Below are 23,851 nucleotides of genomic sequence, written 5' to 3'. Positions count from 1 at the left end.
TCATCATTTCTGAATATTTTAAATCTTATTGTTCTCCCCCAGCCCTTTTCTCCTGTGTTTTGAATATACCAACATTCTTCCTTCCCATTGACAAAGACATGTTTTCCCCTTTCCAGAAACAGGAAGAGCCCCTCAGGGATGGGTACAATCCCATCTTATTTGGGAATGAGCCAGGTTTTCTCTGCACCTGCAGGAGCTGGAGTAGGGAATTGCATGGGCTCCTGACAGGATCCAACCCTGTGGGTGACCACCAGTGGTGCCGCCACTGATCCTGTTCCTGCTTCAAGGAATTGCCCAAACGTGGGAGATGGATGCAAAAACCTGCCAATGTTGGGGATAGGGAGGAACTGGGAGCACTGGGATGTGGGACCTCCCCAGTAGCTGAGGCTGTTTTTGGATAAATGTTGTTGCCCAAGTCAAAGAGCAGTTTCTCCATCAGGTATCCAGCAGGTCACATTTCATTGAAGAGTATCAAATGGCGATGGTTCCCAGGGAGCAGAATTAGCCATGGGATTAGAGAGCACCTGGCCATGGCTCAGCCTGCAGCCATGGCAAAATACGGGTTTGTCCTGCACAATACATTTCCTGTGGGCCCACATCCCACCCTTATGCTTAGAGGGAAAAATAAAAGTCCTTTGCAAGCCCAGGACCGCAACTGCCAGAACAAACCCACCCGATGGGAGGTGGGTGCTCCCAGCCCCCCAGACAGAGCTGCACCCATTGAGGCCACCCCTGATTCTAAATCCAAGCTCATCCCACATGGGAGAAGCAGAGCTGCTCTCAGTGCCCAGGCTCATCAAGAAACCTGCTGCTGCCCAAAACAATTAAGTGTAAACAGCAAGCTGGGGCTCCAGCACAGCCAGGATCCTTCCAGCCGTGCCACGGGCTTGGTTGAGCTCCTGAAGACCCAAAACCAGCAGGGGTGACCCATCAGACGGGCAGGAACCGAAGAAGGGGCGGCAGAGGTGACGGGGACCAGCCCCTCCGGCCGTCCCAGTGCTCCCAGTCCCGGTGCCAGCAGCAGTTCTCCGGCTGCCATCTGCCGGCCACCAGCGCTCGGACACGGCAGGGACCGGGACAGCGCTGCCACCCTCCGGAATGTCCCCGCGGGAGGGCGGCCCACCCCTCCAAAGCACATGCAAAGTCTGGGTTTATCAAAACTCAGTTTATTCCAAATGCTAAAAGACTTTTTTTTGTCCTTTCTGCCTTGATTAATCAACCAAAATACATTTTCTTTTTTTAAAAAATCTAACCCCTTCGGAACCATTGTATAATCCCAGACCCCACCCCCCCCACTCCTATTGCTATAATTTAGCTCTTTGCGGACCCCTCCTCACTCAAGGTACCTATAAGGAGAGCACGGAGCAGGCTGGGCACAGGAAACAAGACCAGTTGGATCAGGGAGACAACGAGGAGGAGGAGTCCTGTTGTTTCCAGTGACTCCACGCATAGCTGGGATCTGGGTGTCTGCTCAGCAAGGCCCTAACAGCAAATGAAGCTCTTTCCTCAGCAAGTGAAAGAGGAAAAAATTAAAGTAACAGCGCTCCCACCCGTGGGGTGGGTTTGGTTGGGTTTCCAAAGGCAACGGCAAAGAGGGAGTGCCCAGGACTGCAAAAAGCAGTGGTGAGGTGGCTGCTCCAGGCACGGGGAGTGGGGAACCTGCTGGCCTCACTGCCGGGGATGGGGGGTTTCAGACTGAGGGATGGGAGGCAGGAGCCTCCAGCAGTTACAGTGTGCTAGGTATCATCCAGCAGCGCTCTCCCTCACGGGGCAGAACATCCCATAGCAGCCACAAGCTCTGGATTAGAGGATAGAGCTTCCTGGGCACATTCCTGCTGGACTCACATCCACCTGGAACAGGCTCAGATGGGTTTGGAAGGGTCACAGCAGACAAATCCAGACCAGGGAGGTGAAGGGGGTGGAGGAGCATCCAGATGTGGGGAAGATGGGGACCTCAGGGAGACTGATACCCAAACCTGATTGCAGAGTGAAGACCCTCAGCTTTGCTGGGCCCGGAAATGTTAAAAAAAAACAGATGAGAAGAAGTGGAAATCCAACCAGGATCTGTTTAGGACCAAGCTGACCCAGGGAGCTGACAAGAGCGCTGGACACCACAGGAAAACAGACAAACGCTTGCAGGGAGAACCCATGGGCACCCTGCTCCAGCCACGCAGGCGCTGCTGGGCCAAGCTCCAAAAGCCTCCTGCCCTCCCCAAGTCATCGGTTCCCCAGCCCAGGCAGACGTTGTGGGGGTCTGGGGGTGCTGTGATCCCACTGGGCCCGGCTGTGGCGTCGCTTCATCAGCTCTGCTCCTTGTCACTGACCAGCAGCACCGTGTGCTGCCCACCACTGGACACGGCCAGCACCTGCCGGTTCTCCAGCTGCTTCCCTGTCATCTCCACGGGGCTCCAGACATCATCCTCCTCCCCGGTGCCCAGCTGGTAGTTAGTGCCCATTCCCCAGGCAAACGCTCGTCCTGCAACAGAGGTGAAGCAAGCTTTGAGCTCCAAGGGGTGGCACAATGGGAAGGGGACCTCACACCCAGACTGTGTCTAGGAGTTCAAAACACAAGCAGGAGGAAGAGGAGGAGCACATGCAACTCAAACATCACAGAGCCAAGGAACTTTTATTCCTTTTGGGGGAGCAAACTAAACCCACAGCCCACTCCAAACCTTCCTTCCTGCAGACACTGCACACAGGCAGCTGCAGCACCAGAGCACAGAGATCTGGCATCAGCAGAGTCAGAGAAGAGACTGCCAGGCTAACAACCCGCACCCGGTCAGCAGCGCATGACCAACGCTGCTGCCACAAACACATCTGAGCAGGCAGTGCCCAGCTGCCCCCAAGTTATGGGCACCAGGACCTGGCTCCAGTCCCAGTGCAGCTGGCAGTGTGTGCTGATGGAGGGATGAGGAAAGTACAGAAGGCAGGGCTCCCAAACCCTGCCACTCACCATCACTGCTGACAGCATAACCCACTGACGCTCCGCAGGCCACCGAGATGATCCTAGGGAGCTCCGGGATCACTGTAGGGGTACTCTTCTCCTCTGCTCCTGTCCCAAGGCCCAGCCGGCCATACTCTGCCCTGCCCAGGCTGTAGGCTTTACCTGGAGCACAGCAGATACACAGGAGAGAAGACATAAGGGGGGCAGAAGCTGCAGCAGGGCCAAAGCAGACTGGGACCTTTCCCCAGGTCTGACTCCTGAAGGAACATCACTCCTCCATACTACACCCTGAGACCCATCCAGAAGGGGCAGGGTGGGATAGAGACCCTTCAGCTCTCCAAAATCAGTAAGGTGGAGAGGTGCAAGAGCAGAGTTCACAATTGAGTCCAGGCTCCTGTTGTTAGCTTCCCTTTGCTGCAATCTCACACCAGCCTTGCTTCCTTGAACACTGAGAGCCTGGAGGGCTCTAGCACATCACCATCATCCCAACAGCCCCTTGGCCATGTGGAGGGCCATGGGATCCCCCCACCCTGCTGTGTGACTCCCAGACCACCCGTCACAGTGTCACTCACCCTCAGAGTCGACACAGACTGTGTGGTGCTGCCCACCAGAGAACCCAACCCAAGACTTGGTGGAGTTCTTGAAGCACGTGAGGTTCCGTGGGGAGAAGCAGGGCTCAGTGTCCTGGGTCCCTGCAGGGTGGGACGCACAAACCCAGATGGATCAGGTCCATGGTCATGGACAGCTCCGGCACTGAGCCATCCACGCTGCGGCTCATCCTGCCGGAGACCAATACAGCTGCCCAGCCCCAACATCTAATTTTCGCTCAAACCCAGTGGGCACATGGGCTGGGACCTAAATCCAGAGCTATGCAGGGTGACCCCCACCCCCATTTCCAGCCCTGGTGCATCCAGTGTGTTTAGATTTTGGGGCACCTAGCAGCTTCCCCCACCAGGCCAGGGCAGCAGTAGACTGGAAGGAGATCTGGAGGGACACAGGTGAAGCTCACCCAGCTGGTGGTAGTTGGAGAGGCCAAATCCATAGATGTGCCCCTCATGGGTGACGGCGAAGGTGAAATACGCCCCGCAGAAAGCGTCCTGGAAGCGCATTTTGCTTCTTCTCCCTTTGCCTCTGACAGGAACAAGCTGGGGGACCAGCATCCGCTCTGGGGCAGGAGACAAGGTGTCATACAAGGACTGAGGATTTACACCCTCCCTGCGTCTAAGGATCTGGCTCACTGCATTTATGCCACTCATTACACATAAGCCCTTGAGCATCAGGGCCTGGGTCCCTTTGTTCCTCTGCAAAGGGCAGAGCAGAAGCTAAATGTTGCACCTCTGAGAACTAAATCCACTCACGCAGTCCTCTCCGTCCTCCTCGGCTGGCAAAGAGTGCTGGCACTCTGCCCAGCTGGCCCTGTTCTCCACAGCCACATGTGAACAGGTCGCCATCCACTGTCAGCATCACCAAGTGATCATTTCCTGGGACAGGAAGGAAAGAGAAGTTACGGAGAAGTCTTCAGCAAGTCCTGGGGGCTGAGATCCCACAGGTAAACCCCAGTTGTCCCAGCTTATGGAGTTTCTTGCACTTGATACCTCAACACCAATTTTGCCACCACCTAAAACTCCAGGATGTCCCTCTTCCTGATCCCAGGAATTCAAAGCAGTTTTTTTGGGAAGGTGGTAAGGATACAGGTGTGCCCCAACTTCCCCTGGGCCCAGGACAAGCTCCCTGGCTGCTGTGCTCAGCTTCCCCAGGCCTCATTAAAGAGCAAGTGCTCTGGCCCCACAGGGTCACAGTTCAGGCCACTCTTGGAAGGCATTCTACATCAGACTGGTCAAATATTAACTCAATATGTGAATCTGTTTGGGCTAAAAGGTCTGTTCTCTGGAGAGTCAGAGATCAGCAAGTACACCCTTATATCAGGCTCCGAACAAGCCAAGAGAGAGGAAAAGGTCATAAACATTCCTCAAGGGTTGTGACAACCTCATGTACCTGCCTGATCCTGCACACCCCAGGGCCCTGCTTGTGGAAGAGGTTCACAGCTGATCTGTGAGTCAGAAAGAGTTATTTGAAGAAGAGAGGCTGGTAAGAGTTGCCTTTGCCCCTGAAAGGAGTTCTACCAAGGCCATAAGCATGGAAATGGAGGAGAAGAAAAGACAAACAAGGGGGCCTGCAGTTAGATCTTGACAGAAAACAGTGGTGTTGACCACCTTGCACTAATGAACATTATGTTGATTTATTGTGGCCAAATAACTCTGTGGCATTAACTCTGTGAGAGAGTATAAAAATACAACATGCTGCTAAAATAGAGAGAAGCCTTCTTAAATAAATGGTGTTCTTCTGTTTGTTAGGACCATCACAACAACGACTCCTGCTCACCTGAAACTACTTTAACGACAGGCGCATCGAGCTCAAGCAGCAAAGGAACGGAGCTTGTCTTCATGGGCTCTAGCAAGCCAATCACTCCATTGTTATCCTGAGGGAAAGGTGAGACACAGGGGTGAGCCACAGGAGCAGCAGCCACCAGTGGAGCTCCCAGCACCTGAGGAATTGGCGTACCCGGAAGGAGCCCCAGACAAAGACCCTGCCGTCCTCGGTCAGCGCAGCAGTGTGGCTGTCCCCCGCCGACACCTGCACCACCTTCTCCTGCAGCTCCACCAGCCCTGGAGAGGACTCAGACCCTTCAGCCGAGGTGTCACGTCCCAGGGCACCTTCATCGTTGCAGCCAAAGGTGTAGATCTGCAGATTGGGAGCAAGTGCTCAGGATGGAGCCCAGAGGGGCAACAGGCTGAGTATGAACTCAGTGGACAGAGACTCACGAGGCTGAATTATTACAGAATCATGGAATGGTTTGGGTTGGAAGGGACGGTAAAGCTCATTTCAGTCCACCCCCTGCCGTGGGCAGGAACATTTTCTACTAGATTAGGTTGCTTTGAACCCTGTCCAACCTGGCTTGGAACACTTCCAGGGATGAGGCAGCCACAGCTTCTCTGTACTTGAGCCCCACCACCTTTGCAGGGAAAAACTTCCCAATATCGCATCTAAATGACAGTGTCTCACATCTACTCCCTGTCAGTGTGAAGCCATACCCCATTCACCTATCACTCCATGCTCTTGTGCTAAGTCCCTCTCAATTCTCTCAGGCTCCTTTCAGGTCCTCCTTTTGACCCCCTAAAATTATGGTCCATGTGAGACCATGCTCACCCCTAGAGCTGGAACAAGATGTGGGCAGAGCAGTGGCTGATTCCTACCCCCTGCTCCCAAACACATCCCAGAACTCACTGCACTTACCTTTCCAGTCTGGCTGAGGCACACCGTGTGCATCCCTCCAGCTTCCACCTGCACCACCATCTCTGGTAGTGTGACCAGAGCTGGCTTCTTCCTCTCCATGATGTCCTCACCCAGACCCAGCTGGCCGACATTACCCTGGCCCAGTGTCAGCACCAGCCCAGGCTGTGAGCAATGTGATGGGTGGCTGACTGTGGGGTGCAAGGAGAAAGAACACATGGGAGTTTAAGTTTCCTGGTAAAAATCACCTCTGGCAAAGTAGAAGGAAAATTCCAAGGGATTTTTCTTACCTTTAACCTTTTTCCTCTCCGTAGACTCTGCTTCTGGTACCAGGATCTTCATTCTGCGTTTTGCTGGCATCTTGGAATCTAAATGCCAAAAAGAGCTAACGTTACCCTGGCCCAGTGTCAGCACTGGCCCAGGCTGTGAGCAATGTGATGGGTGGCTGACTGTGGGGTGCAAGGAGAACGAATATGTGGAAGTTTGCTAGTAAAAATCACCCCTGGCAAAGTAGAAGGAAAATTCCAAGTGATTTTTCTTACCTTTAACCTTTTTCATCTCAGTAGACTCTCCTTCTGGTACCAGGATCTTCACACTGCGTCTTCCTGGCATCCTGGAATCTAAATGCCAAAAAGAGCCTGTAAGGAGCCACCCATCTGGTGAACCGGGCTGTTCACTCTTTGGGGTGTCCTCTCACACCCTAAAAAACCACCTGAGGGACTGGTGAGTGAGTTGAGATTTGAACACTGATCCCTTCTCCTGCTCTGGGAAAACAGAAAGTTTTCCCTTGTGTATTTTATCCATACTTCATGCAGAAGCGAACCAGATTTCAGGTCCAGGCAGGCGCGGAGAGACGGAAGGTAAAAGAAAGGAGAAAGGGAAAGGGGAGAAAGGGAAAGGGGGGAAAGGAAAGGATCGGAGCCGTGTCTGCCTGCTCAGCCCCGTCCCCTTCCCGCCGTTCGAATTCCCCGCGGCGCCGCCTCACGTGGGGCTGCGCAGGCCCCGGCCAGCGCCGGCCGCGTCCCCCGCCGCCTGCGGCCGTTCCTGCCGGCCGCTCGGCTGCGCCCAGGCCGGCCAGGGGCCCGCCGGTCCCTCGGCGGCCGCGGCTTTGCCCCCATGCCGGTCCCGGCCCGGTCCCGCCCGCCGCGCTCCCGGCCCGGCCCCGCCGCGCTCCCTCACCGTCCGCCGGGCCGCCGCGCTCCGCTCTGCGCCTGCGCGCCCGCCCCGCGCCGCGCTGCGCCCCCTGGCGGCCCCGCAGCGGCGGCACGGGACGGACGGGGACACGGGAAGACGGGATCGGGACACGGGGACAGACAGGAGGACAGGACAGAAACACGGGCGAGACACGGGCATGGGATGACGACAGCAGGACAGGACAAGGGGACAGAAAGACAGAGGGACACGCAGCACGAGGCAGGGCTCGCGGTCGGCCATACGGACAATAAATCCGTAACTCATCCTGCTCCTAACCTACAGAGATGCCTCCAGCCTCCGAGGCCGCAGCCAGCCGTGATGGAACAGAGCTGCTGCAAAAAAAACAGTAATTAAACGCGCAGAACAACGATAAGAGAGTATTGAAATCCAGCAAGTCTGAGCTACCATCTTTTCCAGCAACCTACTGCTGCAATAAGTGGAAAATACACTTTTACTCTTGGAACAGGAACTAGACCAAACTTCTCATGCTAACAGGAAGACAGTGAACTTTAATGTTTTCCCTTCATCCAATGTGATTACCCTTATTCAACTAATTCTGCTGTTCCAGTCCAGAGGCCTGCATTTGGCCGTAATAGCCTTTACTAATAAAATGATGTTTCTAATTAACATCTTGGCTGGTACACCAGCCTCATCTGCTTATCGACAGTGATCCCAGGGTCACCCACAGCCCATGACCGGAAAAGCTTCGAGGCATCACCACCGATTTATCCCAGGCCCATGTGGAGCTTTGATGAGCAGATACACAGCCAACCCCTGATCCTTTCCCGGGAGACTGCGCAGCCAAGGACAGCACATTCGGCCAACTACTGATGCCCATTTCCACCCACCCCACACCAGCACTTCCCCCAAACCCACCCGTCAGCACACTCCCCTTTTTAAGAAGGGAAAACCCGCCCTGCTTCCCTCCCACAAGCTATACCCCGGGGTAACAGTCGCCATCAACCCTAAATATGAAGCGTTTTCTGCCCTGAAATAATCTAAATCTGGATTTAAGAATCTGCTCCCAGTCCAGCCTAAAGAGTGCCACAGAGAATTTCTGCATCATTTACATCGAGATTGGTCAGCAGCAAACAGGAATTATATTTCCACACAAGAGGCACCACCCCAAGCACGAAGTTTCATTAATATTCAGATCATTCACCAAAAACACACAGCAAGCCAAAGCTAAATTCAGTTTATTGTGTTGTCTACTGTAGACAGGTACAGATTTACAAATCAAGGACAAACTGCTTGCACTCACGCCCTATATACACCCCACCCACTTTCACCGTCACCTTCCCTGTTAACATCGTGGCCCCACAAGGTCGGAATCAACGGGAAGGTTGCAAGTGTAGCCCGCAGGAGTGCACACGCAGTATCTCCTTAACCCGTATGATGCCCCCAGCTCCCCCTCCCCAGTTTTAAGCATCACAAAAGCAGCTCTTTGCTGACCAGCCAACCCCTCAGCCGTGGATTGTCCCTCCTTCCCGTGCAGCTTACCCATATCTCGTGCACCTCCAGGCCCTGATCCACAAAATCCAGGAACTGCGTGTCCCACCAAGGGGCCAGGGCCACACGTCTTTTTCCGTGCTCCAAGCATGTGTTTTGTAAAACCACTGGATTTACACATCCTTGGTTCCACCGCGTTTTGTTTTCTGTGGCTACGTTTTAGTCACACATAGTGCACTAACAGGACTCGGGCAACCACCTCATTTGGGCACTCTTTAATATACTCACCCCTCTTCCACGGATTTTTCTGTTACTTCGCCCCAGCAGTTTCTGCAATATTATAGGAAAAATAGAGGGGTTTTTTTCCTGCTTCTTCCTCGTGTCCCACAATACAGGGATAGTTTTTTAGGTTTAGTACACAAGTTTATCTCTTGCAATCTTTTCCCCTGTCTGCCAAGATTCATGATGGCTTTTTTTTTCCCCTTTAAGACTCAGGAATTTATTTTCCCCATCCATCCAAAATCGAACACAATCGTCGAAGCTAGAAGCCTGCGATCTGAACTGACATTACTACCGGATTAAGATTTTATTACTGTCCCATTTTTTTAGAAACATCCTTGCAACTACACACAATATTACATTTTAAACGCAATTACCTTCAAAAACCATGTTTTACTCCAACTTTTCCGATTCTGGCACTGGAAATAATAAAAAAAAGGTGCTTTAATAATTTGCTCAGGTGCTTCTGTTTTTCTGTTTCTCCCTCCCAGCTCCGCATGTGTTCCCCCTCCCACCCCGCGTGTCAGTGTATTATGAACAGCTTCTAACCCATTTTTAACAAGTGTTTCCTGCATGGTTTGTCTCCTCTGTCACGGCCCAAGGGCTCAGAGAAGCAGTAGGAATATGCAGGCTGCAGGCTCGGGGCCCGGCTTGCTCTCCAACGTCGTGGAAAGGGACTGTACGTCACGGGCCCGAGGGCCTGCGCTCCCGTGCGCCACACGGACAGAGCCGAGAGAGAGCGACTTCTCCGGATATCCACGTCGGACCTTAACTTTTAACTTTTATAACCATCTTGCTCCCCCCAGGCCCCCGCAAGGATGGGTACTCACGCTGCAGCGGGCCGCACAAACCAAGCTTGAAGAGTCTTTGAAACCTGTAGGAAAATAAAATGGCCGTGAGGGACGGCTGAGGTGGCGCCGCAGCACCCGCAGCCACGTGTAACTCACAGCGTAATTTCGCATTAAAACCAGGATGGAGCGGGCATCCACTGCCAGCGCGGCCAGCACGACCTCACGCCACAGCAAGACAAGGGATTTAAAGGGTAAAAACGGCAAAAGGGGTAAAATTAAGCAGAACCTCACCTGCTTCCCGCAACGCTTCCCACGGTGAAAGAGGACGAGCAGCGCCGCGTGGCGCCTTTTATAGTGCGCGGGGGCGGGGCCGAAACCCACGCATGCGCACTCCGCGCGAGGGGCGGGAACAAACCGTATATGGGCATATGCGGCAGGGCCAGCCGCGCCTGCGCAGTGGCCGGCAGGGCGGTTGGCGCATGCGCAGTCGGAAGGGCGCGAAAAGCCTGAGCGGAAGCGCCGCCATGACGGACCCGCCCGCCTCCCCCTCAGGAACCCCGGTCAGGCTCCTGCTGAGATCAGCTGAAAAGACACGGCCGCACAAGCAGGGTTTAAGAAAAAGAATTCTAAAATACTTTTATTTAATAATTAAAATCTGTTGTTGCGGAGACTGATATACAATGTAATGGCGGCTGTACAGGGGATGCTGTGAGGGAAGAGCCCCCAGCGGCTGCTGGGCCATAGCCGGCGTGTTGCCACACTGGTCGGTGAACAAGGCAGAGTTCTTCTCTCCCGCCCGCCCTCCCACACAAGTGACATCTCACCGATAGTTTAGTTTTGTGCATAACACACCAGGGGCCCTACCGGATCTTTTTTTTTCAGCCCACATTGAGGAAGAATTTTTCTCTCAGAAGAGAAATACCATCTTTTTAAGGTCACTTTTTAAACCTATTCTTCCCCTCCTTTTGACCCACACAGTGAAACGATCAAATTTCCAGTAGGTTTAGCTGTAAAAAAATGAGAAAAAGGCAAGCTTCAACCCTGATTTGGGAGAGTAAAAAACATTTGAGAGAAAGCCACAAAAAAAGGACTGACTACTCTCACAGTTTCCCCTAATTAAAAAGTTTTTAAAAGGCAACAGTCATTGTTCCTGGTTCTGTAATTTGTTAAACAAGCCTAAATATCTCCGGATCTGTTATTAAGATCAGAGCAAGTGTGAGAGTGCAGAGCATTTACACTTTTTTTTTTTTTTTCCTTGTTTTTTTTTTTTTTTAACAAAAAGATGCAGCATATGTTCATATCTATACAATTCCCTTCCAGGACAACAAACCGTTGGTCAGTAGTGATTCAGGGCATTAACGACTTGACAAAAAAGAAAAACTCACAAAAAATACCGAGTGCCATGTCAGCCGTCTGCCAGGGTTCTCTGTACACAGCTAATATACACATACATGCTTCTGAGCACATGCCTTCCTCAGCTTCCCAATCTTAGAGCTGCCTTTGTTTTTAATCTCCCTTCCTCACAGAAAGGAGGAGGAAATGAGGAATTGCTCTCCCCGAGACAAGTCTGTACAGCTTGGGAAGGAAGGGGTCGTTCCCCTGGGCACCGTCTCCTGGCAGAGTCATATTGCTGAGCCACGTGAGGTATAGTGTCATTTCCAGCCTGACGGCATGAGAGATGTGTTTGCTCCAGTGAAATGCTACATTCAGACAGGATTCCCCTTCCCTGGCCAAAAGCCCTTTTCTGGATATGTTTGGAAGGCAAATCTTGGAAGAGCTGAGGTTCCACCCTCACTGTATTGCCTCAGAGGGGGGATGCAGAGAACTTTCAGCCCTCCCAGGTTTCTTGCTCCCTCCTTGGAATATTATGGTCGATGGTATCTGAAAGCAAGGAAAAAATCTGAGTGTTATCCTTGGAACTCAGGTTAAATGGTTACTTGGGCACTATAGATAGCCAAAGAGAATGAATTGAATTATCTCAGAACTCTCAGCCCTCAGGGAAGCTGTGAACATCAGATAATTTCACCTCCTGTGCTCTGCACTCAACTTTGCCACACAGAGCTGGAAGGAAAGGAATCATTTAGGCCACGATCCAGACCTGACTACACAGATTACACCCAAGGTAACTCATTAGCAAGTTGTTTTGTGGCTGTGGCTGCACATCTCTAGCCCCAGAAAAGCTCACTCCATCTGCAGCTTCAGATACACCTCAAACTAGACACTGGTCACTGAGCCGGCAAGATGGAAGCCCCAGTTTAAGGAAAAACAGCCCACTTTGTGTCTGCTGCTACTCCAGTCACTCCCCAGGACGGGGACAGAAAAGGACATTCAATCTCCAACTGCTGCACAAATAATTTTTCTAAGGTTGTAGTGTTTTGCCACTGAGCATTGTCCTTGCAGCACAGCTCTGACAGGTCTAACAAGACCAAAACTCTTTATATTAATGCATTCTCACCTCGTGAACTGCTTGCTCTCCTCATGCACTTCCATTTCACAGCTCTTAAACTCATTCAGCTCCTTCCTGATGGCTGCCTGCACAGAGAGGGAGATTTTTTTGAAAGGAAAGGGCTCAGATTCCAGCAGCCACCCCAGCTTTCACAGTCCATTAAGACCAAGCTGAATTTAATCTGCCCCTCCTCGATGAGTCTGGGCAGTCCCCAAGGACAGATGTTCCCTGCCAGCTTCTTGAGCCTGCAGGGAGCTGCACTCTATAACCAATACTCAGTATCCCTGCTGTGTCGAGAAAAAAGAATGGGGCTGGGGAAGGGTCCGAAGCACCAAGAGCAGCTGGGTGAGGTGGGGAGCTGAGCCTACAGAAAAGAAGGTGCAGGGAGGATCTTCTCACTCTCTACAAGTCCCTGACAGGAGGGTCAAGACAGCTGAGGGTTGGTCGCTTCTCCCAGGTAACAAGTGACAGAACAAAGGGAAACTGCCTCAGGTTGAGCCAGAGGAAGTTTAGATGAGATACAAGGAAAAATGTCTTCATAGAAAGGGCTGTAGTAGAATCACCATCCCAGGAACTGTTCAAAAATGTGCAGATGGGGCACCTGGGGACATGATTTTACTGCTGAACATGATGGTGCTGGGTAAACAGCTGGACTCCATCATCTTCAAAGGTTTTTCCAACCTTAACGATTCCATGATATTATGATTCTTACATCACTCAGAAGCTGAGGCAGAAGCCATACAGGCTTTCAGACTGTGCCCACCAGGGCTCCACCTTGCCATGAGGCAGCAGGAAGCAGACCTGGGGCAGCACATGCAAGTGAAGGCACACAGGTGGGGTGGCAGAGGGAAAGATGAGGAGGTGAAGCCAGAGGAACAGAGCAAATCTCCTTGGCTCACACCCATTTGTGTGGGTCACCCTGGTCTGGCTCCTCTTCCCATCTGGGGACAGGACACTCAGTTACCTTGTCAGCTGGTGTCAGCTTTGTCCACGGCTTATCTGCTCGCCGGTCATAGTCTTGGGCATCTGTTACTTCCACATATTCATTAAACCTCAGGATCTTCCTGGCCTGCAGCTCTGCCACTGTAGGCCTTTGGCTAAGCTGAACACCAGGAAAAACAAAGGAGGTTAGTCTGAGCCTTGTCCACAAAGCAGATCCAGGACTAAGCACCCCAAGCAAAACTAAAACTAGTTCCCTCACTGTGCCTTAAGCACGGACACTACCAGATCCTGCGTGCAGCCTGCAAGGGAATAGGTAAACTTCTTACAGACTGGATACTCTCACTGGGATCACAAAACCAGGCTAGGGCAGAACCTGGGCCATGCTGTCATGAAGAAAGACACTGAGGGGTGTGGGATCAGCTGCTACAAGGGTGAGCCCTGCATGACGCCCCTAAACACAGCTTCAGCAATGGCAGCACTCACACTTCACACCCACAGGCCTTGGGGAAGCTCTTCCCAGCCATGAGCAACAATCACAAGTAACCTGGATGTAACAGCTAAAAGCAGCTGTTACTCTGCTGAGCTCCCACAGTGCTGTTCCTTTAGAAATGGATTTTAGGGAGCCTGATGTCAAGTGGTGGCTGCTAAAACACTGTGTTAAAGCAGCCAGGCCAGAAAACCTTAAAAGTATCAGGTGCCAAATTCAGTTCTCATCTCGCTTGTTACACTTGCGGCCAGGTCAGATCTGTCACTGACAAAAACAGCCCTGGTGCCAAGGGTTCACGGTGGGTGACAGTCCACATTCCAAAGTCACTGCAGTGCGAGGGCACTGGGGACACTTACACAAGAGCCCTGTGACTTCGCCCACAGCACGGTACCTACAACGTGCTCGCTGCCACCATGCCCAGCAGCCCTGCCAGGTGGCCGTCACCGTGGGAGCCAGCAGTACCTTTCTGGTCAGCCGGCGCTTGATCTCGCGCTTCTCAGCTTGACGGTCAGCTTCATTTTTCGCTGCCAAGGGGAAAAAAAAAAACCATTTTTCATGTAAGCATCAGGCTTTGAAAAGTGCTTTCTAGACTTGAACAAAGGACAGTGTTGAGCTGGACCAGATTATCTACAGATCTGAAGGCTTAGGACAGGCAGAGAGTGCAGTGCCACTCAATACCCTGTGTCATCTCCTGAACTGGCCGGGGCAAATGAGCCCCTTACCCAGCACCAATGAGTCATTCACCTCAACGATTAATGTCCATATCGCCAAAATACATCCAAGCCACTGTGCAGCTTGCTCCTTCATAAAGCCATTATAGTTTAAAAGAAAATAACAGCACAGATAAATATTTTAAGTGGAAATTTCCTGAACTGACAATCCCATTTCCTTGACATGTTTATTTAAAACTCTTGCAGAACAAGATATGGCCAAGAGAAACAGTCCTGACTTTGTGATGCACTGCTGCTTTAGAGATCATGCAGGCCAGTGCTGTAATGTCTGGAACACAGAAGTCCAACCCAAACAAAAACACCTTTCACAGTCCTTGCTGTGTAACAGCAGAGTCTGAGCCAGCCCACACACTCTCCTCTGAGCTGGCAGGCATGGGACAGCTATTCTGTCCATAATCATATGATCCCAGAATGGGTTTGGTTGGAAGGGATCTCAGTGATTGCCCAATTCCACCCCCTGCCATGGGCAGGGACATCTTCCACTGTCCCAGGTTGCTCCAAGCCCTGTCCAGCCTGGCCTTGGACACTTCCAGAGATGAGGCAGCCACAGCTTGTCTGGGCAACCTGTGCCAAGGGCCTCACCACCCTCACAGGGAAGAATTTGTTCCTAACATCTAATCTAAATATCTTTCAATTTAAAACCATCCCCACCTGATACATTAAGATGTTAAAGGCAAACTTATGGTATTTCTAGGACCAGCAGAGAAGTGCTACTCACGCTGAAGAATGTTCCTCTGTTCCAGTTCTTCTGCAGTTGGTCTCTGACTCAATCGCCTGAAGAGAAGTGTGACAAGTACAGACTGTTGTATCTGGTCACTCATCAGTAGCAGATGAAGGATAAAACTGCCTGGTTTCAGCGCACTAGACAGCCTCCTCCACACTCCTCACTCACCACTGAGGATCACTGCTGCTCTGTTTTACACTATGCTCTTGTCAAACAGCTGCTTGGCCACTGGCACAGCTTTGGAAAGGGCTATGGGCTCTCCAGCTCAGAAGCAGCTTGGCAAGGAGCTCAGACAGCAGAGCCTGGACTGCCACCAGTCCCAGCTTCATCCACCACCAGCACCCACCCTGCATCCATCCACACCTTTTTATCCACACCTGTGTTTTACATGTCTGTAATCCTTGAGATTTTCCCCTCTCTGTTCATTTAACCTCTGGAAACAGGGGTCTGTCAGGGGGTGTTTTTCAACTCCAGGAGGAACTCACAACTTTTCTAACAAAGGAAGAACAGCAACACAACCTCCCAGCCCTGCTCCAGCTGCCTAACCACCCATCCTATTCCAGCACAAGCTGCTTGGACAAGGCACCAACTTTGTGCAATCCCACTCGGCACACACTGTGCCAGCAGCTCACACTGATCTTCATCACTCTCTGTACCTGATCAGCGTTGTCCCAATCTGGTGACGGATTTCATTCCACTCCTCCTTGCTCTTCCGAGGGAACATGATCTTCTCCTCCTGTGGTGCAGTTGTGTTCCCCAGCTTTATAGCGAGCGTGTCTTTCCTCTTCACTTTGTTGGCCAGTGTGCCTGTGGAGAGGGAGAGCAACAGGATGCAACTCTGGGCTACCGAGCCTGCCACAGCAATCCTAGCCCTGTGCCCCTGGGAGCTGTGCTCTTCCTGAGGGAGAGCTGTCCTCTCTCCTTGCTCTTCCCAAGCTCTGCACTCACTGCACAGCAGCCAGCACTTTTCGTGTGACACCACATGCTCACCTAATGCTGTCCTACCTGAGGGGCTGGGACAGCACAGGCTGTCACAGGAGCCATCTGCAACTGAAGGGGTGCACTCAGCAGGTGACTGCACAGGTTTGGCTGCAGAGCCTTGGAAAAAGCAAGGCAAGAGGACATGTGCTACATCATGCAACCAAGAGTCAGCTGCTTTGAGGTGCTGTGGGAACCAATACTTTGGTCCAGATCTCAGTGCAGCCAGGCACGAGTTCAGCAGAGCAATAAAAATGACTGCAACGTCAAAACCTTACTGTTATGGCTTTCATCTTCTTCCTCATCCTCATCATCTTTATACAGGATGGGGCCCTCTGAGTCAGAGTCGCTCATCCCTTCGTCTCCTTCCTGTTCCTCCGGGAGGACCTGGGGTACCAGTTTGGGGATGACTGTGACAGATGGCACATCTCCAATATACACATGACGACCTGAATTCTGTTCCTCTTCCTGGTCATCATCTTCCTCTTCCTCATCGTCTGGACTAACGAGAAGCAGGCTATTACACCTCTGAACACTTTGCACAGGGCCTGCAGAATATCCCTAGAATCAATACGTCCTTAGCTCTCCTCAGGGAAGCCCAGAGGTGCAAGAGCCGCCGCAGGATCCTGCGCTGCCACCTCTCTTCAAAGCACAGGGAGCTCTGGCCAAGGAAGTGACAGAGGCAGGTTCTGCAGAGCCAAACCGCCCTCTGACCCCACTACTTTGTGACTTGGAGATTCAGCTCTGCTATAACAAAAGACAGTTTTTTTCCCACTAATTTTAGCAAAATGAAAGGCTAATGAAGGCCACAGATAGATGGAATCCAGGACCTTGTTTGGTCTTGGTGCAGTTACAGGCAGTCCAGGCCTAGATTCCTGGCATCAGCCTGTGTTTGTAGTCTGGAACCCACTTCCCTTTGCGAGCAATAAAAATCCCAAAGCCAGGGGTAATTTCATGGGGAAGACACTCTGGCTCTTAAGAGCCTGAAACACAGATTTGGCCAACAGGGAAAATGGGTTCAGCAGAGACCTAAGCCCTGCCCAGAGCCATCCCCACCATCACAGCGCTGCAGGAGCTGGGAGAGGCCACACACATACAAGGAGGTACTCACACTTTGAGCATCTCAATGGTGACAGGCAGGGATCTTGTCCTGCCCAGGGTGCTGTTGTCTTCTCCAAAACTATCGTTCTCAAAGAGCAACGAGTGAGCCCTGTGGGACCCTTCGGGGGGTGGGGTGACAGGCAGAGGGCTGGCCAGAGCCTGCTGGATACGAATGTGCAGTGGGATTTGGGGCAGGCGAGGCAGCACGTGGGGTTCACCAAACCCTTGTTCTGCCGTCCTCTTCGACACTTCCATGGGCCTGAAGTCTTCAGGAAGAGGGGGAGGAGGAGGAGTCTCCTTGGGCAGGTCCAGGGAGCACGGTGGGTCCAGGACAGGCGTGGAGGTGGGCAGGGCCACGCGTGGAGGTTCAGGGGGTACGTGGGTGGGCAGCGGCGGCGAGGGTGAAGGTGGTGGATAAGCTGAGGTCACGTGCAGTGGAATCGGTGCAGGGCGACTCGTTGTCACTGTCCTGTCATTAGGGGGCTTAGAGGTGACAGCCTCGGACGTGTTGTTAGGCAGGAGGCCTCTCTTTGGAGGGAGAGGAGGGGAAAGCTTGGACAAGGCTGTACCACTGGTCATTACTTGGGAAAGTTCAACTGAAAATAAAAACCACAAAAGCCACAATGTTTAACGGGGTATTTTCCAGATAAAACCTTCACCGGTGTGGAAAAAGCACGGCAATGCACTCAGAGCCTTGGACTAAGCATTCTCTGCTACTTTTTACTGGAGTATCATACTAGAAATAGCCAGGTTTCAAGGCTTTAGTTTGTCCTTCCAGCAGCAAGACTCGGGAGAGCAGCCAAAACCAAGCAGGCTGAGACAGGTTTGTGCATCCTGCTGCTTCAGAGAGAGAGAAAATGGCACCAGCCCTTGAAAGACAGCACAGGAGCCTGCCCAGGAATGCAGTTATGTGGGCACTTTATGGCTGTATTTACAGCATAAAAGGAATCCAAGACATCCAGGACACCCCAGTCGTGTTAGCGGCTCCCCTGCACATTAAAGAACTTCTTGGGAAGACTCAAAAAGTCTTAAAGTCTTATCTTTTGCTCAGAGGCAAAAATTAGCTCAGCTGCAGGCATCAGTGTGCTTTCCCTCTTGTGTTCATCCATCAGACCCAGCCCAAAAACACCCCACTGCCAGCAGCTCCTCAGGATGAGGTTCTCCTTTACTCCCTCTGAACTCTGTTCCTCAAGCCCCATATAAACTCATCTGCCACTACAAAGTAACTAGAAAAACTCTGAAAAAATACCTAAAGCCTTTAGTCTTAAATATTTGCTGTTTGATGGAGAAGAGAGGAAGAAGTAGAGACATGAAAAATGCCCGCAGTGGGCAGTCACAGGATCCTCAAACCCCCACGCTGTTCCTAGGGAAACTGCAGCAGTAAAGACTGTTGCTTTAGGAGTTTGCAGGTTTTAACATCCATGGCTTCTGGGGCTTGTAGAGGCTTTGCCTAAAGCAGCTGAGACTTGCTACACATTTCCCTGGAGCAGGGAACAGTGACAGAACAGAGCTGGGGGAATCTGCGGTGCAGACACCATGAGAGGGTGCTGCAAGTGGGAGAGTTTCCCAAGATAAGGCCACATAACTGGAGAGAGGTGGGCACATTTGTGAGATGTTTAGCATTTTTAGACTTTCCCTTTGTAGATTAAGGACCAGATTGTGTAAAACACAGAGTGTCCTCAGCTCCTGCCCAAGGGACTCCAGTGTCTCCTGAGCAGAGCTTCAAGCCTGGCAGGACAAGGCTTGAGGCACCTCCGGGTAGGAGCAAAATTTGAAAGGAGGTGGCAGAAGGAAGTTGCTGCTTGAGACAACAGAACTGCTCAGGTAATGAGCATCCTGGGGACAGACAAAGGGGTGACCTGCACAGTAACTCCCCCCCAAGCCTCAGGCTGTAACAGTGGCACAAGAAGAACACCCCTGCACTCAGAGCAGGCACCAAAGACCCATGGAGAGCTCACAAAGCCAATTCCACTCAGGCTGTTCAACAACAGTGACAACACTAGGCTCACACAGCAACACCACAGCTCCAGCTCCATTGTACCAGACTAGAGGGCTGTGGAGCCTCCTCTACATCTTCGTTCATACCCAGGGGACAAAAGAGAACTGCTGGTTTTCCTCCTCCCCTGCACATCCCTCAGCTGCTCCCAGCCCAGCCCACGCTGTTGGGAAGAGGCAGGATGGCTCTAAACACATGGGATACACTGCTGTTTTCAGCCACATTTTTTCTTCCACAAGTACCTCCTCTAATTAGAGCTAGGGCATAATTCAAATGCCACCTGCAGTGTGTGCAAGCAGCTTAAAGAAAACAAGAAGGTATTTCATGGAGTGCCCAAGCATGGTCAGGCTAATCAAGCTGGTCTGGCACATGAGGGTTGTTAATACCATACCAAGGTCACTTGCAAAACCTGCCAGAGCGAGGTGAGCCCCAAGCAGAGCACAGCAATCTGTCCACACTGAAAGCAGTGGCGTCGGCTATTTCAGATGGCAACTTGCACATCCAGCACTGCCTCTCAAACCACACCTTGGTAATGCCTCCAGTTTCTGTGGTAACAGCGCAAACCTGTCAGATTGATCTTCCCAGGAGCCTCCCTCCTGATCTGGGCTAACCTCTGCTAACCCTGCCCAAAGATTAGGAGGTGTCTGTGAAAGAAATGCCTGAAGTGCCAACAGGCCATTGCTGCATGGAAGTCATACCAACTCTCAAAATTGCATCTTTAAGATCCCCAGAACTCCCACAGAGAACAGAGATTAAATGAGCTTCAAGAAACTCTTGACAAATCTTCTGCTTAGAAAAATTACAAAGATAAGAATATTTCATTTCCTAAATGGGAAGATTCAGTTCAAATTACAGTTGAGATGATTTATCCATGTGACAAGATATAGGGACAAGACTCATATGTCAATAGCCCAGCAACAGACCTTAGAGGAAGAGCCCGAGTATAACCAGGGAAGTCTGAATTATCCCTACCAGCTTCTGGTCTCTGCCCTAAGTGGAAACCACATAGCCTGGCAGTGACAGCCACACCAGACATTGCTTGGGGTGTGGATTCTTTGGGTTTGTTTTTTGTTTGGTTTTTTTTTTTGTTTGTTTTGTTTTGGTTTTGTTTTTTTTCCTCTAAAAGCAGATGAAAGAAGGAATTGTCACTAACCACAAAACCTCATCCACCATTCCCCAATCCCAGCTGAATCCCAGCCCCCAGTGAAGCATCTACATTGAGACACTGTCTCAGAGCCGACAGAGAACAGGCAGGCAGGGAGTCCTTCCTGCAGGGAGCTGTTGGGAACACACTGGATAGCTCATGGCAGAAGACTCCAGTAATTACACTGTTCCCAGAGCGCGTGTGTCCTGGCTAAACACTGGCAGATTTGAGTCCCAACTGGACTGTTTTTAGGAAAGATGGTCAGACATTCTGATGCAACTAAAAATCTTCCCTTACAAAGGGAAGAGACTCTTGGAGCAGTGGCTCCAGAATATCTCAAGGTACAAAAACCAGTTTGTGGGGTCACTTACCTATTAGTGAGTTGCTATTTCTGTTGATGGGTTTGGGAGGAGGGACGGGAGGCTGCTTGGCAGGAGCTGTGCTGGTTGTACTGGTGGGAGCAGTAGTGTTGGCACTGGCAGGAGCAGGAAGCAGAGTCCTGGGGGCTGGGGAAGGGGCAACTGTGGAATTGATTGTCTTTGCTGCCATGGGGGCTGTGCTGAAGGGGGCAGTTCTTGCAGTGCTGCTGGCAGGTATGGGATCCTTTGCCTGTACTTCGTTTGCCTCCTGGGAAGTGGAGGGAGGTCTTTTTGGAGGAAGCAGAGGTTGTCTGGGAACATGTGGCTCCTGAGGTGGGTCCAGTTCAGGCGCAGGGTGGCTGCTGGAGGAACCTGCAAAGGGAGGCAGCTCAGTTTAAGGCACTGGAGGATCTACTGAGGGTAGGAAGGATCAGATGAGAATTCAAAACTCATTACAGAAGAATGTGCAGCCCTGATTTTGCACACATCGGGTTTCTTACCCTGCCTCTTCTTTGGTTCCTCCACTGGAAAAGGCTTCCTAAGGCTGGATGGCTTTGTGGCCTCTTCCTCCTGGCTGGGCAGCTTACACACCCCAGGGCCCCCAATGGGGACAGTGTGGCCATTCTTCAGTGCAGGTGGGTTCAGCTTCTCTGGCTCTTCACCATCTGCAAGGGGACGGGTGGACAGGGAAGCAAAGAGAAAACACTCAGAAGGCAGGGGAGAGGAGAGGTGGCTGAGCTGACTCAACCACCATGGAGCCACATCAACTTCTTTCTGGCTTCTGAAACAGCTTGTCTTCAGCCACCTTCTGCACAGGACAGCACAGCAACCCAACCAGCTGGAGCCGAGAGCCCCTGGTTTCATTATCAATGAATAAATCACGCAGCACTGTGTGCTAGCAAGGGTTTTTCTTCTTCCTGTCCTTCCCTTGCTCTTGTGTTACAATTAGTGTGCCCAGTGCTGTGCTGCAGCACAAGGAAGTTGTAAGTGAAGTCAGATCTCCAGCAGCTTTTGTACCCACCCTCTATCACGGAGCAGACACCAATTCCCTGCTGCAATGCAGATTCCAACGTGAGCCGAGTCATCTACTGCACGTGCAGTAATAGACTTTCATAAAGTCTTCAGATTAGTGGAAGCACCTTTGTTTTCCTTGTTTCTACCCTGAATTTGGCACAAAAATCACTGCTCAACTCAAAACATCAGCAAGGCAGACTTCCAGATTTACCTTTGTTTTAATCAGATGTAATGACACAGCTCTAGAATTTCGTGTAGCTCACTTTGACTATTTCTGCTTTTACAAATCCTAACATGGAGGTTCCCAGTGTTAAAAGCAAGACCTCTTTTTGGAGGTCCCCATCCAATCCAACCCATGCTACTGAGGGTCCTGAAACTCCTAATCCCCATGAGGAAATACTCCACCATTCTTGGTAATGCCCTGACAGGACAAGTTTTTGACAGTATGACTCTCAAAAAAAGACTCAGCATCCATCTCTAAGGGGAAATTGCCCATTTGGACTGATTTTCAACTCAAGAAAACCTAAATAAATACATCACCCATTTGATTAAAAATATTTTTCAATTCAGTCTGCCATCTCTGAAGGAATTGGAGTGTGTGGCATCCATGCTCTCCAGTTGCTAGACCCCAGCAAAATCTGCTGTTCTATTTTTTGATCATTTATTCCACTGCCCTCCTCACCTTTCCTCTCCCTCCAAAGTACTACCTCCCCTTCCCTAACCTGGTGTTATTCAGAAGCTTCCCAGGATTTCTTTTCCACAAGAAACAGCCTCGGTTCCTGTGAGGAGCTGGTAAGACAGTACTGCCTTGCTCACTCACTGCCCTTTCCTGAAATGCAGCAGGCACAAAGAGCAACAAGAGGGAGTTTCCTCCCTAGCCAGGGCTGAAACTCAAGGGATGAGACAGATTTTTTATGGCAGCAACTGCCTCTGGTTATCCAATGTTTTTAGCAAGGGAGACAGGAACAGTATGATCCAGCTTTCCTCACCACTTTTCCACATCACACAAATCCCAGCCAGGTGAGTGGATGGTGATCTGACAACTTATTTTGGCAGCCTGATCCCAACTTGGAGACATCAAAGATGAAAGAAAAGGGAGTAAGACTTCCTAGACAGCAGCACAAACTCTAATAAGCCTAGTGGTGACTATGACACCCTACCATGAAGCATCTCTTGGAAGATATGCCCCTACCCGAGCAGCTCAGAATTCACCCATTCCTGATTCTTCTCCCCGCCTGAGCCCCACGGGCAGTACCTCTCCCGTTTGGAACAGCAGGAGATGGTGAGTGACAGTGTGACAGCAGAGGCTGGCAGGACAGCACAAGGTATCTGGAGCAGAACACAGAGAAGGACGGGATGGGAAGTGACCACAGCACAGCCCTCCCTCCCTGCAGGTAGGTGTTCCAGACAGGCATTGCACCTCCTCAGCACCATCTTCCTCCCTGAGCAGGCTGCCTTCCTCCCAGGTGGGAAAACAGACAAGAGAGAGCACTGAAAAGGGTAAGGCAGACAGGAATCACTTCAGCAGGAAGCCCTTGCATTTGTCTCCCAAGGGTGAGGTTTGGCCAGAGAAGATCAGCCACACAGACACAGACAGAAGTTCTTTTGCAGACTCACCCTGCTCAGGCTCTTCCAACAGAACCCCTCTTTTTACCAGCTCCTCTCTTGGCTTTCGCATAGAAATCTTTCGTTCTAAAACTGATATTAAATTGAAAAAAGGCACTCAGAAAACAGGGCAAGGTTGAAGTTCAAGAAGTTTTTTTTGTTTTTTTTTTTTCTTTTAAAGATGTTCTCTAGAGGAAATAAAAGGGCTTCAAATTTTACTGGTTTTGCATGAATTAAGAGGAGAGAGAAGGAACTGCATGTTCAGACCTGCATTTCACACTGCACTGCTGATTGTGGAACAAATGCTCCCTCCCCACAGCTGCTTGAGGAGCTTCCTTGAAAGAAAGGAATTAATCTGTCTGAAACTACAGCTCCA

The 23,851-nt window shown here is 51.3% G+C and overlaps 2 protein-coding genes and 1 non-coding gene across 15 annotated transcripts in view; all 3 read right to left on the bottom strand.

Moving 5' to 3' along the window:
* Nucleotides 1-1,146: 1,146 nt before the first annotated feature.
* Nucleotides 1,147-10,318, bottom strand: RCC1 (regulator of chromosome condensation 1). Of its 5 annotated transcripts, XM_072917817.1 has the most exons (15): nt 10,240-10,318; nt 9,988-10,031; nt 9,535-9,576; nt 9,167-9,208; nt 7,706-7,761; nt 6,778-6,855; nt 6,526-6,603; nt 6,239-6,426; nt 5,507-5,686; nt 5,327-5,423; nt 4,303-4,425; nt 3,954-4,109; nt 3,517-3,636; nt 2,954-3,106; nt 1,151-2,476 (listed from the first exon to the last, which is right to left on the bottom strand). In XM_072917817.1, exons 6-15 carry the CDS (start codon nt 6,845-6,847, stop codon nt 2,301-2,303), a joined length of 1,341 nt encoding a protein of 446 aa, XP_072773918.1. In that variant the 5' UTR covers nt 6,848-6,855; nt 7,706-7,761; nt 9,167-9,208; nt 9,535-9,576; nt 9,988-10,031; nt 10,240-10,318; the 3' UTR covers nt 1,151-2,300.
* On the bottom strand, nt 9,718-9,922 carry LOC115498299 (small nucleolar RNA SNORA73 family). The gene has a single exon (XR_003963715.1). It is a non-coding gene; the product is annotated as a small nucleolar RNA SNORA73 family (small nucleolar RNA).
* A 240-nt stretch (nt 10,319-10,558) lies between the features above and the next one.
* PHACTR4 (phosphatase and actin regulator 4) overlaps nt 10,559-23,851 on the bottom strand; it is a 57,393-nt gene continuing 44,100 nt past the window's right edge. For 6 of the 9 annotated variants that reach the window (XM_030290441.4, XM_030290443.4, XM_030290445.4 and 3 more), the window contains 11 exons: nt 23,488-23,568; nt 21,357-21,521; nt 20,869-21,228; nt 17,368-17,953; nt 16,535-16,758; nt 15,935-16,085; nt 15,273-15,328; nt 14,286-14,347; nt 13,359-13,496; nt 12,404-12,480; nt 10,559-11,829 (listed from right to left, as the gene is read on the bottom strand). In XM_030290441.4, the coding sequence (XP_030146301.4) occupies nt 11,814-11,829; nt 12,404-12,480; nt 13,359-13,496; nt 14,286-14,347; nt 15,273-15,328; nt 15,935-16,085; nt 16,535-16,758; nt 17,368-17,953; nt 20,869-21,228; nt 21,357-21,521; nt 23,488-23,568 (1,916 nt within the window). In that variant the 3' untranslated portion in view covers nt 10,559-11,813. Of the gene's footprint in view, nt 11,830-12,403; nt 12,481-13,358; nt 13,497-14,179; nt 14,348-15,272; nt 15,329-15,934; nt 16,086-16,534; nt 16,759-17,367; nt 17,954-20,868; nt 21,229-21,356; nt 21,522-23,487; nt 23,569-23,851 lie in introns of those variants that run through there. The other 3 variants (XM_030290447.4, XM_030290446.4, XM_072917846.1) reach the window with 2 other exon arrangements.

Source organism: Taeniopygia guttata, chromosome 23, assembly GCF_048771995.1.
Source record: "Taeniopygia guttata chromosome 23, bTaeGut7.mat, whole genome shotgun sequence".
In the NCBI taxonomy this organism is placed as follows: Eukaryota; Metazoa; Chordata; class Aves; order Passeriformes; family Estrildidae; genus Taeniopygia; species Taeniopygia guttata.
Note: the sequence above shows the minus strand (reverse complement) of the source record. Positions and strands in the feature narration are given on the sequence as shown.